The sequence below is a fragment of the Bradysia coprophila genome, unplaced genomic scaffold (genome assembly GCF_014529535.1).
Source record: "Bradysia coprophila strain Holo2 unplaced genomic scaffold, BU_Bcop_v1 contig_350, whole genome shotgun sequence".
NCBI lineage: Eukaryota > Metazoa > Arthropoda > Insecta > Diptera > Sciaridae > Bradysia > Bradysia coprophila.
The window spans coordinates 9,865,247-9,880,290 of record NW_023503608.1 but is presented as its reverse complement, the minus strand read 5'-3'; the positions used below and the strand labels follow the sequence as shown (position 1 = coordinate 9,880,290).

At 33.0% G+C, this 15,044-nt stretch overlaps 1 protein-coding gene across 2 annotated transcripts in view; it reads left to right on the top strand.

Annotated features, from left to right (window-relative positions):
• LOC119080835 (sodium- and chloride-dependent GABA transporter 1) overlaps nt 1–15,044 on the top strand; it is a 31,464-nt gene that overhangs the window by 7,803 nt on the left and 8,617 nt on the right. For both annotated transcript variants that reach the window (XM_037189393.1, XM_037189394.1), the window contains exon 3: nt 3,653–3,973. In XM_037189393.1, coding sequence (XP_037045288.1) covers nt 3,653–3,973 — 321 coding nt within the window. The remainder of the gene's footprint in view (nt 1–3,652; nt 3,974–15,044) is intronic.

The following is a 15,044-nucleotide window of genomic DNA, read 5'->3' as shown; positions in this document are numbered from 1 at the left end:
TTTCATATTCATAAACTGTTATGATGGTAAAATTTGATTTCGATATCGAAACATTTAAATTGTTTTAAATTACTCAAGTCGGCGACAATGCCGCGCAGTGTAATTTTTATTTGTTGAAACTTTCATTGTATCCTCTGGTGACGAAAGAAGATGACTTTATTAATTTTAAACGACACAGCTGGTATAGGTCGTATTTTGTACTAGTTGTCAACCGAAGGTGACTGGCCCGCAGAACCTATTTTCGGAAATTATTTACAATTTACAATTTACAATACGTTACACATGATAAGTATAACCGTCGTCATTTGTTTTGAGCGCTGTAGCCGGAGCTTCGTAATAAAATAATTGTCAGATGAAATTCAAAACATGCGTCCCTTCAAAATGTAGTAGGAATTCAATATCACTTGTGACTTACCTCTTACAGAAACGTTTGGTAAATTTTGCAATTTTCAGACTTTGTTTTCACTAATCACTAAAATAGGGAGAATTGGATTTATTACACATGCAGTTACAATTTCTAAGTTGACTTTGCGTAATCCAGGGAAACTCCCATTTCAGGAGAAGAATAAAGTTATTCTAGTGTTGTGTTAAAAAAATACTTTGTGGTGGTGAAGGAAAGTACATCTAGAACATATATCTTTCATTTGATGGTTTGTCGCGGAGCAGCAGCATCCTTCAAAATTGACGATACCACGAAAATTTGTTCAAAAGCTGTACAGTACTCACAGTACTCAGTGGGAATAATGATGATGCAGCTAGATAAGTCTTGGTAAGCTAGGGCGGGGCTGGGTGTGGATTTACAAACTGTTAAAATCGATCTACTCTAGTGGTGGTACAGGTACATACAACTCTATCCTTCGGTTTATTTCAATCAATCATTTTTTTTTTCGAAAAAACTTCAATCTTTTGCGGCTATTAATTAATTTAATTATTTATTTATTTGATTACAAGCGATCGTTTACATTATTACAAAAAACAAATCAGAAAAAATTAGAAAAGAAAGTAAAAAAAAAATAACAAATTTCCGTCAAAACTCAAAACTCATCAATGTTTCATCACAGACCGAAAGTTCCATTAAAATTGTAAATATCGGACATGATTAACGTTTTACAAGAAACATTTTGCAAATAGCATTAGGAAATCTATTAGAACAAGAACAAGGAAGTTGAGTCAGAAACCAGCCGGGTGAAAAAGGAAATGTTTTTTAATTTGACGAAACACTAAACACTCAACATCCTTGTCAGCATCCTAGATTTATTAAATTTGTTGTGTTCGCATGCGTCAATTTACTATGAAATCTATCATTTCTGCTGTCCAAACTAGTCTTTAATGTTTTATACAAAAATTTTTACTTCGATTGTGCTACCATTAATGTTCATCTTGCTGAGTAATAAGGCGACAGCCAGGGCTCATGGTCTATGGTTGTTCTCGTTGCCGATAGCAGAGATGACAGGCCCTTTGTGAAAAGAACTTTTGTTGATAACTAGAGCATTTTGAGTAAGAGATACATTTTTCTACGGGACAAATGATGGAAACTGCTTCTGGTGTGACTATTGACCAGAAGCAAGTTACCAAGAATAGAGAGTAAATCACACAATAATAATCAGTTTTGACGTGTCTAAGCTCACACGTCTTTTTAAATATTTACCGTCTAGAGGATGACTAAAGGAATTTCTGAAAGAACGAGAAAAATAATCTAAAAACAAGAAACAAACAAAATGTTTTAATCGATTTTCATCCGTCTAGTGTTATGATGTTAACAACAAAAAAAAATTTATAAGTTTTACCATTAAAAGCCATGATTAGCATGATAACTTCTTGTGAAAACGTATAATGAATTTCCTAAAAATAATTCCATAGAATTATATTATCTTGTATTTAATAAACATAATAAAATTACCGTGATCACGGTTTCAATACGGGTATAACGAAACATTCATTCAATACTGAATCATTAACAGACGGACTTCGGAAATAACCTTCATTAACATTGATTTGCAGAATGATGATGACTCTTGAATTGAATAATATATTTGTTTGGATTTGTATATGTGTATAATATAGATGTTAGTGGCTTTCAAACGCAACAAGTGTATTTTGAAATTCTGGTCACCGTTATAATGTAATTTATATCCATCCAATGCCAACGTTCATATTTTTATGCATCAAATTTTCAATCAGAAAATCATTGAAAAGAATGTAAGAAATAAAATGGAAACTGATAATAGCGAAACGAAATATCGGCTTAACAATATATGATAGATATTCAATGAAAAATATTAAACTTTTAGAATTTAGATTGATTCGAATTGAGGAAATTGGGTTATTTGAGGCAATTGGTTGCGTGTATTTATAATCCTACTTACGAAAAAACCAGCTACTTATCTTGTAAGAATTAGTGAAATAGATACACGTCGCTTTGACCGCAACATTATTAAATCTCTGTGGTTCATAACTTGATTTGAAACTACTTTCAGCAATCAGAATCTGTATTTTTATGCGGGTTCGACTCACATCTCAGAATTTAGTTGCTTAACCTGTTACAGACTGTTCCATCGATCAAAGTATTTTAATCGGTCGATTTTAAATCTTGTACTTCAATTTTTTTAACATGCATTTTGCTGTTGTGAACCATATATAGTACCATATTACCCAGAGCTTGTAAATTTATGTAGCCATAACACACTCTGCTGAATCTAATTCTAGCATTTTCTAGCATTTTAACCATTAATGTCATTCAAATCGCAAAGTTCGTGTGGGTCATTTAGCTTAAATCAGGGGCGTCGCTCTTTAAGTACAAGCGAGGCTCGGGCACATCTACTCGAAGGTGTGTTGATACTGTCAGATAGTTCTTTTACAGCACGATGAATAAAAGGTTTCTCGTGGGCATCGCTTGCCATTAATATAAGTCAGCTCCTCTCCCTGACACAACTCAATTTTCTCACAATTTCACAGAATCACACAGAATCAGCAGCAGTTGGTTGTCTTTCGGCTGGTGTATGTAACATTGTTACACGGCACACTCACAAGCAATACAAAACCAGCTGTTGCAACTTCTGCATAAGATTTTTTTTACCGATTTGTACTAACGTGGATTCATCACCCTCAAATTAAGAAATTCATGTCGATTCACTCATACTTTCTGTCACAGCAAAAAAAAACAACTCTTTAGAATGAGGTCATGGTCACGAGGTAATGAGGTAGCTATCAGCTTTTTTTAAATAATTTATCCAGAAGTTTATATCATTCTCTATGTTGTTGTTACGATCAGATCAGCATGCATAAGTGTGAATAGGAATTCCAATTTAATTTGATTAACTGAATTTTGTTTCGTTTTTTTTGCCGCTTTACGTAAGAACTGAATAAAAAATCGTATTTTTACACATAATTATAGCTGCGACAAAATGAATTAAATAAATTGCACATTATATTCACTTTTTATATCATTTTTCTTTTGCTGTTACCTCTACACTATGAACGATCTCGTCCCACATAATTTTTTCTATGCAATCCGTCCATGATGTAATTCTCATTTTCACACCATTTCTTGCAATCCATTCAATTAAAAACCATTACAGTTGACAAGAAATTCACTCTCTGAAAGTAATTAAAGCAAACAAAACCCGATTAACGATCTCAACTTCTGTTACAGATATCCAGCAACACATCTATGCCATTCCTGCGAGACGACATAACATTTCATCGTTTTGCCACCGATGTATCGTTGGACAGCCGACGTCCGTCGGAAGAGAAAATTTCATCGGGCACGGCAGGTCGTGACAGACTTGCTAATGAACCGAATTTCACACCGTCTGTGTGGACGACGAACTATAAGAATAATTATTCGAGTGCAACAAACGATTTCCATTACATACCAACGAACGATATTAACAGTACATCGAGGAGCACCATCCATCACAATGGCAGCACAGCTAAATTGATTTTACCGGCGGATGATGAGAAAAATAAACAGGTGAGTTGAGATTCGATCGGCGTATATTTTGTACATTTTTTCACTCGGAATTTTACTAATATGGACAAATGTGGCCATGAAGAAGACAAAAGCCTTAAAACAAAAAAGTATTGCTTTACACAGTCCGGAAATCTGGGCCTATTGTGAAGAATTATTCCTAAAAATTCCCGAAAATTCGTCAATTTTGTTTGCTCGTAAATCTTAAGAAATTTTGTTTGGGACTAATTGGCTGGCTCACCGAAGATCAAAAACATTCTATAGGTTTTTCATTATTTGACCTTACGTGAATTAGCCAAAAAAAGCCTTAAAAGTTAAGTAATTTTAGGGAATTTAATTCACTTAAAATATGCCCTGCCTTGTAGTGACCTGCAACTAAATGATGTGAAGGCACCAAATCCATCTAGATCTAGCAAATAAAAGCTTTGTTATTTTGATCACCCTTTCTGTCGGCGCTCACTAATTCAGACTATACATGCTGCAGTACCACCTATTTTTCATAAGTTTAGTCACTGAACCTTGTGTAGTATTGAAGCGTATCTCAGGTTTCTGTTTATTCGACAAAACGTTTCTCTTCGCGCTAAACTTAGTTTTTCTAAATAGTAACGCGGTCATGTCATTCTATGTAGGAAAACCAAATTAGCCGGTCTGTATGTGACATCTTATATTCCAACTGAAATTCTCCATTGAGGGACCATCACACCAAGAACTATTCCATTGAGAGTGTTGTGAAAAGACCCACAAAATTTTGTGTGCAGAGAATATTATCACTCCCGAGAGCACATAATAAAGCGATAAGGTAGAAAAACGACCTTATTGTTAAAATATGTATAGACGCCGCGCCAGTCTACATATTATTGTGTGTAAATAAACGATTAAAGAAATGATTTTTTTTATTCGTAAAAAATATATCAAAATTTCAATCACATCATAAGTAATAATGCATTTAGCACGACCCAATAAATTCAAACAATGCAAACGAAAATAAACAAATTATTCGTGATGTTGCATAACCCAACAATTTTAGTTTTATTTATTTTATTTTTTTTTTCGTTAAATCAACAAATTAATCATTACAATTCTATTCAATTTCAATTCCGATTTTAAAATTGTTTCTCATTTTATTTAAATTTGAATTTGAACAAAATAAAATCAAGAGAACACACATCAATAAACCGGAAAATTAATCCACTTAATTCCATTACATAAAGTGAGTATTTAGCAAAGTTAATTAAGTCCAATGTACCGAAAGGTTCTCATTTGAACTCATGGAAAACGTTTATTCAGAACGGAACTGTTATCCTACACACAACCATGAAAAGAAAAATGAATGTACCCTATGACTGTACCGTTTATTAATACAACCTCCTCCTAATCGACATCTTTATGAATGATGTCTAAATCTCTCTACCCACAACATTGAAAATTATAAAATTGCCGAGCCTACAAAATTTAATTACTGAAACTGTAGACATAATTGAAAAATAGTAAACAAATTTAAGTGAAAACAAAACGAGACATGCAGGTCGTAACCCAAATAACAAAGAGGAAAAAAAGACCAAACTTAAAAAATTAAAATATTTTTTTTTATTAATTGAAATTCTGTGTTTGTGATTGAAAAATAGTGGTATTGTCGCGCAAAAAGCGATACATTTTCTTTGATTGCCAATAAACAAATAGAGTGTGGAAAAGACAAGGCTAACTTTTTATCGATCAATTCGAAATTGACATCGAAATGTGCTTAATTTGTTATCAATTTGAAATTGCAATAAAACCTTATTCATATCTTGACTACACACGGCATATATACATTTAACATATAGTATCTGGTAGGATAGTTATTTGAATTGAAATACTTCTTTTACGTTGACAATGGTAATTGATTTATTCATTTTTATTCTAATTCGAACGTAACACACTCAAACTATGTGACTCACAATTTTAGACAGAAATATTAGAGAATTTGTCATCTCAAAAGAGTAAACGGACTCAGTTATAGTAGTCGAAGGTAACAAGCCTGTGAATAGACTGAGAGCTACTTTACCTAAGAGGAACAATTTTTGATCTGTCAATTTTGCTTTTGATTATTAATTATAGGGCCTCAATAAGAGTAAATACCTAGTTAATATCTGAGTCAACTTGGAACGTGGACAAAATTAAATTGGTCTCCAGGTAAGGCTCGGAACAGGTTTACCTGAACCTGACCTGAAAATACCTGAAATCTGATCTGACCTGAACCTGATTTGATAAATTTTGACCCGACCAGAAATGACCTGAAACCTGAAAAACCTGAATCTCGAAAACCTGACCTGACCTGATATTTCAAGTGAACCTTATTTTTGACCGTGGTTGACCGAGGTTGACCTATTCCGAGCCTTATCTCCAGGGCACTATGAGCCTCATTGTATGAGGAGCTCTCGCCCTATAGAAAATTTCAGGAAGTCCATTTTAACTGTTCGTTTCTTTACGTGGACGCATAAACAAGAGAAAAACAAATTTGTTTGCAATATTTCGCTCTTCTTATTCAGAGCTTCTTCAGGCAATTATTCTAACAAAACTAACAAAAAATAAAACAAAAATTTGTGCCTGATTTATGCCGCGATAGTCCACGTAAAAAAAACATTTTGATCAACCGGCAAAGAAACTTACCAAATCTGTCCATTTTAACATTTTACAAACGAAAAGTGTGACGTGACAAAATCATTATATATATTCTAACGTTTGGTGCAAAATCTATTACTTTATTTTCTTTTTCTTTACACTTGTCTATTAGATTGAAAAACATTACTTAGTGCTATTTGCTTATTGGAGTTGTCGTTGTAGGCTAAAAGATGGATAGTCCCATCCCCTCGATCGATCCATATTCAATGAAAATTTCGTTTTGATATGTTACAATATTTATCACATACTCGCGGTGTTCGGATGTCAAAATTACTTAACTAGAAGAATAATTCAAAAATTACACTTCAGGTTTATGTTGATGTCTCGTTTTCGCTTATGTGATAATATATATTACACATTTGTCACGAAGAGATCGAGGCTCGACTTCTTCGTGACAAGTGTGTAATATATATTGCTATAGTCCGCTGTTTACATGCGCTTATAGGGTGTCGGGGAATCTCGCACACGCGATCATAGTATGCGTCCGTTTACGACATGTAACGAAAAGTCACGACTGTGCGAGATTCACCACTTAGAGGTGAATCTCGCACACCATGAATTTGTGTGGTGTGCGAGATTACCCTACCCCGCTTATAGGTATACAGAAGATTAGACAAGGTAACGTATCCTTTAAGTAAAATCTGTCATTAAGTCTTGCATATTCTTCTCTTGGTTGGTCCATGAAGGAGACGTCTTTCTAAATACTCGTCCAACAAGAACGACTTGTCTTGTTATGAAGGTGAATATTTTCTAGGAAAGTTGGAAAGTTAAACTGAGTTTCGCATTTACAACATCGAATTATCATTTTTTAATTAAAATTGTATCGAATCGTCTTGTTCACCGAATTCGATATATTTCCGACGAAATTTTAATTACAATCAAATTTAATTAGAAGCTACCATTCGGAGTAATGTATCGGGTAACAGTTACAAAACCAATAAATTTCAAAATTATACACAGAAACCTACGTCATATCTGCAATTTACCAATTTATTAATAAATTTCGTTTGTTTCATTAAATCACTTTTTAGCATTCTTGCCTCATTCGTGTATACATTTATAATTTGTAAGGTGTGTAGAGTAAGACTGGAGACGTAGAAAATAAGATGTTTTTATTAATTACATCGATAATTTGTGGTGTATTACTCATCATTATTTATGCAAACCTAAATTTAAATTCAACACTTGGTATGGTACATGGTACAGTGTGTGTTCCAGGATAGACATTTGTTTTAATAATTTCGCTTGCGCGGGTACCAGCTGTTAGCATAGGTGTAGTATACACACAAAGGCGTGAATGAATGCGTAATGAGTATTTGTCATCGTTTCACTGACTACTCAGGAAGAAGCAAAAATGATTCCATTGGGTCACTCCGAGAATTTATGAGATTAAAGGGTTACTAAATAGTAATAATAATTTTTGCAATCTATAAGCCAGTTAACTTTCTTTGAAGATCAAATCAATCGAAACTCGTACAAATATAAAAATATGACGCAAGTATCAAAACATCTGGTATCGCTGACGATATCAGTTTCTATAGTGGCAGCAGATGTTTCAGGTATTCTCAACGTTTTCTTACGATATTCCAAGGTTTAGTTTCTATTACACAACAAAAAGGATGTTGTTTGAGAAGTTTCTTTGAGTAGAAAATTTCCTAATCGAACCACTCTGCAGATCATAGTCGATTAGAAAGTAGGACCAGAACTATGACTAGCATCAGTATTTTAATTGTATTCATTTGATGTGCATTTTTAATATCTGATTACTTCACAACCAAAATTTCTGGTTAGTAAATACATTCGTCTTATAGAATTTAAATTTACATCTAAAGTTTACTGGACCTAACTGACTAATTTTTAACCTTTCTAAAGCTGCAAGCTTATCACAATTTATTCAATAAATCTAGTACTTCTTTTGTTTGACGCAAAATCTTTTACTTCATTTGTTTATTGAATAAATTTTGGTATATAAGAGAACTTCGGCCAGAGCTCATCGTTTTTTTTTGTCATTCATGGTGATAACAGATGACTTTCCATTTCTAAAACAGAATGGGTTTGCCGCTGCATCTGCACAAATTGTAAGAGTTACAGTAAAACATTGTTGGTAAAATAAAATTTGTATTAGTTTTTGTAATCTTATTTGCTTGACGATATGGATCTGGCCAGGTCCTTCTGAGTTCTAACATGCAGTATTATTATATGAAGTGTAAAGGGCGTCGACACACATCTTCTAGTTAATTGATATATTTACAATACACGCACGCACATGTTCAGCGATAGACCTATGCAGAAATATTGTTTATTTTCAAAATTATTGCCACAAATTTAGTGTTATTGTTATCCATTTGTTATGGACGGCTTAGGAACTAATGACTCAAAATTATTAATACGTCAACGTATGGCAAACTGTAAGACAGTTTTTTTTTATTTCTATATTTTACATTTCTCTTCACTCGTCATATTTATATCATTTTATTTAAAGCCATATTGCCTGCAATTAGAGCGTGATGGATGCATGAAATTTTTATTATTTTAATAAATATGAGTTATGAAAACCGAAGTAAAAATAATTAAAGTATAAAATTGTAGGCATATGAAGCAGAATGTGTGTAAATATGGATTTTATTTTATTGTTCTTTATATATTTGCACAGACCACATTTTGCTGTATTTGTATACAAAACTTTATTCATCATTAAACAGACAAACGTATGGTTTGGTTTTGTCTGTACATTTATACGGCGAGAAATGAGTAAAATCGTGATGTAGTCTACCTGCCTTAATAAAAGAATATTGAAATCTTTTTTTCAGTTACAGTGGAGCGTCGTTCGTATCGATTTTCTGAACAGTTCCATCTGAAAAATCTTAGCATTAAGAAACATTGATTTACTTGCTTACGGGCGACGGGCCCATAGCATTAAAAATCTCGGGACACAAGGTTTAAAACTCTCGTTTTCTTGTGTTTATTGACCTCGACTTCGGCTCGGATCCACAAAATTCACGAAAAAGTATACTTTCAACTGTTTTTTTCTTGTCATCAATTGTTGCATGCGTTTTGAATACATAACGAAAAACCACCTACCAACGTGTATATCTTCACCATGTCTATTACTAGGTTTTCTAACTCTCTACAAATGTAAAGCTTTACATATGAATTTCACACAGAACAAGGAAATTGAAATCTGTCATATTATATACGAAGGCTAACAATTATAGATGATAAATGTATAAAAAAAAAATGAAAACAATGTAAGCCACATTCACCACCTACATCTGTGGCCAACATCGATTGAGCACACTGTAAATATAGCTGATCGATTTATGACGATCTTCAGTTGAAAACAAATTGTTATGATCGCTTTTATTACAACAAACTCACCAAGGTTTAAGGTCAATAGAGACCTCAAGTTTTATGTAACTTGTTGCGGTTTGTTGCATACAAAAATCATTTGTATACTGGAGAATTGGATTACTCTTTTTTATGAATTGCAAACATCGAAGTTGCATTTTATTTGAATTGTGCTCATAGTTGAATGGCAATTTACCTACATTTTCAATAAATAAATGCTTTACAGCCGAGAAACTAGATTTTCTAAGAAAATTGTATAATTGTATGCAATTACTTTGTAGAAGTGGAGTTTTTAACTCGTTCTAGCTATTTAATTCAAACACCGTCGAGAGGTGTTATTAAAGTCGAATACAAAACTTTCTTAGCACAAATTAGAAGATCATAACTCTAATAAGAGAGGATTTCTACGGTACCATTAAGTGTAGAGAGCAGCAGAAATGCAAAGTATAATTATTATTCATACAACGAACTCGTGACATTGGTCTCCAATAACAATCAATGTCAATCAACGTGTTCTCTACAAAGCAGGTGTAACGTAAGTTCAGTTGCATCTTACATCTCAAAAGTTACAAATAAGTCATCAAAAATTAATGCTGGTGCCCACGTCTGAAAATTTGGCCTTTAATGTGTTCCTGGATTAGTAGAAGTAGAAATCGTATTTCAGTTCAACACAATTGCCGCAGAAAGCACAAGGTAGTTATTTGGTTTTATAACTATTTATGTTTGGTGTGTAGTTTTGAGGGTTACACATAACGAATTTAGATAATGTCTAGTTGTTTCACCTTTGACAGACAGCAAGTTCACAGACCAGTATAATTATTGAATCTACTACTTCATATGGCTCAGAAATTTTTAAAGGATTTAATCAAAATCTTTTGCTTATCTTTTCTTTGTTGGCGATAGCAAAAGACATAGGTACTGTATAAACGTACGGCTTTAGGATTCAGTCGCGTGTCTTATTATTGGAATTGAGGTTTTGATTCTGAAAATTTCTACCAATTCTAAAAGAAATTAAAACATTTTGTTAGGAAGTTTTTCAGAATTTGAAATTCGAAATTAAAGTTCCCGATTCCCATCAACATACTTAAAACATTTCGAAAATCTTTTTGAGATTTAATAATGGGATTCCAAGATACGAGGTTTCACTTTTGCATTCGTTTTGTTCTATTCGTTCCGCGTGTATTTTATCACTTCAGAATCATCGACTCTCTTTACATTTATTCCATTCCTCATATTGGAGTGGGTGCAACGACTATCTTTAAATTTCTTTTTTTTTTGTTGAAAACATGTGGATCGATGTGGAACAAATAAGACTTGAAACAAATAAGAAGTTTAATTGCTAAGATTGGCTGGATAAACGAAGCTTTCAAGTCTAAATGTATAGACCGCACTACCGTACCTTTACGCCTTTCCACAATCTTTTCTGAAAAGCGTGAGCATTATTTGAATACAAAAATAATATTCGATGCCTGCATAGTTCTGTCACGCCTTACACTAAATATCTGCGAAACGGCAAAAGTTTTATACTTTTCCCTCCCACGTCACACAGAACCTTTTTTCCATAGCTTTAAGGGTTCGTGCTTGTGGTATTACCACATCATCCATTAATTTATTTTCAACAACAAGAATCTAATTTTCTTTGCTTCATACGTTCTTCGTAAATTTAAATTATATTTTCAGCATTTGTGTCTTCCATTCGTGTATTCGTTACCATACTGAGTATGTGTATGATATGGAATTCAAATTGTAATTGCCGGTTGAATAATATTTTTTTAGAAAAATTCAATCGGCTACGATTATGTATACGAACCCGACCAGTATTTTCTATGGAAGAAAAAGTAAAGTCGGAAGAATAAAAAAAGAAGAATAAGCGATCCCATATCTTGATCGTATATATACTACGAATGCACTCTCGAAAACCGCCTTTTAGATAGAACCACATCGCTATTTCGTTATGCATTTATATTTGTAATAAAATTGAATAAACTTGAATATTAAAAGATACTGTTAAAGGTAATCGGATGACACAACATATCACGTTTGCGTGTAAATATACAAACCATCATCCACTGCGCCCATCATTCGTTCGGTAATAGTGAAGTGGTTCGGTTTGTAAATGGTTCGGCCTCAACATTTGAGCGAAGAAATCTTTTTGAATAGTTTATACATCCAAAAATGTTCTATAAGTGACTTAACGGTTGTCTGTTCCGGAAATTTGATTCTGAATTTAGATCGTGCGTGTGATGGATTTTTAATTGTATACAAAATAGAAACAAGTGACAATATAAAATATAGTCAGAGTAAAAGAGACTTTAAAGAAGACGTACCTATTCCTATGTTCTTCCTGTGTACTCTGTGCCTTTGTGAACTGTGGCACATTTACGGTTTTCCTTTTAGTATGAAAATAGTTCATTTTCTCGAGTCAGAGTACAAGTGACTTGAAAGAAGATGTAGCTATGTGCTTCCTGTGTACTCTGTGTCTTTGTGAACTGTTGCACATTTAGGTTCTTCCTTTTAGTATGGAAAAAGTTTATTTCCTCGAGTCGATTCGATTACATAGCTTTTTACTGACTGTATGATCGACGCTGCATTAAATTATGAAGATGTAAAGGTAGAGGTTACAATGATTGAGCCTATTTTATCGTCTGATACCAGATCTGAGTACTTCACTAATATTTATAGGTAGACTTGACTTCGATGTTAAATGAAGGCTAACTTACGCAGCCTTTTTATTAAATTTTCTTAGAAACAATCCGGTTGCGGAGGGTTGTGACCTTGCCTATCTGTAACTGACTTTTTTGACATACCAAAATGAACGTAATTATCTCATCGCTGGTAATGCTATCGTAGAAACATTGAAAAATTTTGGGGGTAGGCCTGCGTATAACTTTCGGATGATGGACTTCAATTCTATTAAAATTTGCATTTTAATGTTGATGTTATAAGAAACGGTTGAGTATGTTGCTTGTAAATTGCGAATTGTGGCTGTGACGTACCTAGAAAATGAATCCATGTGTAAAACGCAGGTCCGTTAATGGTAATTGAGTATATAAGTTTTTGACCTCGACCATGAATTCACGTCATCGTGATTCTTTGAGTTCTTCGTTTGCATTTTCTAGTTTCATTTAGGTGAATTATAATATGTAACTGACCTCTCCGCCTCCCACTACCCCCCATTGAATATAAAAGTGTTATTGCTAGTACGATCAGTTAAACAATTTATCAGATTTCTATTTATATTTGTACATGATTGCGTTTTCAATAAAAAATTTTTGTAACAACAGAGTATAACATAATCGTTATCAAAATCAAGATCTCACTTTTTAATAATTTTCCATAATTTTTCTTGCTTATTAATTTCTATTTTATTTACATGAAAATATCCACAATTTTCGCGCGTTATACTAACAAGCGCATGAAGCAATTTAATATTATATAAGTGAAGTAAAGCAAGCTGCAAAATAGATTAATATTTATCCCTTCAGTTAAATATGAAATGTAATTTTTTTTCTTTCGTTCATGAATATATTCATAACATTACATCCCAATTCCATGCTGTATGCATTTGCCCATATCACATTGCTTACAATACAATAACTTACCGTGTGTCTTGCTACTCTGGACTTCACGGTTTACCACAGTCGAATAAATCTACCTACGATTTCAGTTTCTTATTATAACTCTTTTTTTTCGTTTTTGCTTCGAATGGAAACCTATAGCTGGCTTTGCCATTTTTTCTTTATTGTTTTTTCATGTTTAGTCTTCGATGGTTATTTGTACCGCGCACGTAATGCACTAAAATTTTTCATCTAATCCCATTATTTTAAAAGAGGCATCGCACGCGTATTATTACATCTTGTGATGAATCACTTTTGTTGGTAATGTTGAAAGCACAACAAATGACCTTACAATAAGTTGAAGACGAAGTCAATGATTTGTTTATGACGTTTTTTTTTACTTGTTTTGTTTCTGTTAAAGTGAATTTTGTTGTTGGAAATTTAATTCTTTTTGTGTTGTTATCCATATGCCTTGTTGTTGAACAGCATAGGTATGTACATAATGCATGTGTAACAAAAGTGAATATCGTTGAACTACACAAACTATACTCCGATATTACATGATCGTTCTTTTGGACATAATTGATTTTTGAATGCTTCCATCAACAAACAAACAAATAAATAAACAAAATTGGAAACATTTCAACCACAACAATTTTGGCGGCAGTTTTTTTTTTCTTCGAGTGGAGATAATGTATCTCAAGTGGCTTTTTTAATGAAAAAACTGTGCACATGCGACTTGAAATTTTAATGTTTATTTAGAAAAAAAAAACTGAAGAGAATAAGACATTTTGTGTGTTCCCACAACTTAATCTATGTTATTATGTACTTTGCTTGCTTCGCATTTAAGTAACTTTATGTTGAGCACCTTCATAAGCCAAATGTAAATACCTAAGTGCAGGATGTGTACGTGAAGATAAACACTAATCAAATTTTGTTATTTTCGTAATGACAACATTAGCATTCGGGCGAAAACCATTCATTTTCAACACTGACGATAAAAGCTATTGCTCGAGTCTCCTAGATATTAGAGAAAACGTCTCTGCAATTCTAACGACAGTCTAAATTCAAAGTAAAATTTCTGAATCTGTTACTTCTTTAGTTCTGAGTATTTCAACTGATTGATGCTAGCAGTAGATTAATATAAAATCTATTACTTCATTTGTTGTTAGCATACACTTTGTAAAATATAAAGGCAAGTTAGCAGAAATTGTTTGTGTCGTTTACGATAACAGATGATCTGTATATGATCTGCTTCTCTATTAAATCACTTGATCCATTAAAGAAAATCAGTCAGCCGCCTAGTCTACGATCTTAAACCTACAAAACCTATTCCAAATTCATTTAATTATTATAGATATACCGATAAACCAATTGTTGATACAGATCTCAATATGCAATTTAATATCTAATTTTATTGAACGCATTTCCAACTCTTCATCAAACCAGTTAACAATTCTTACTCTCTAACAATTATATCCGGATATATTGGTCTCTGCGCCTTAATT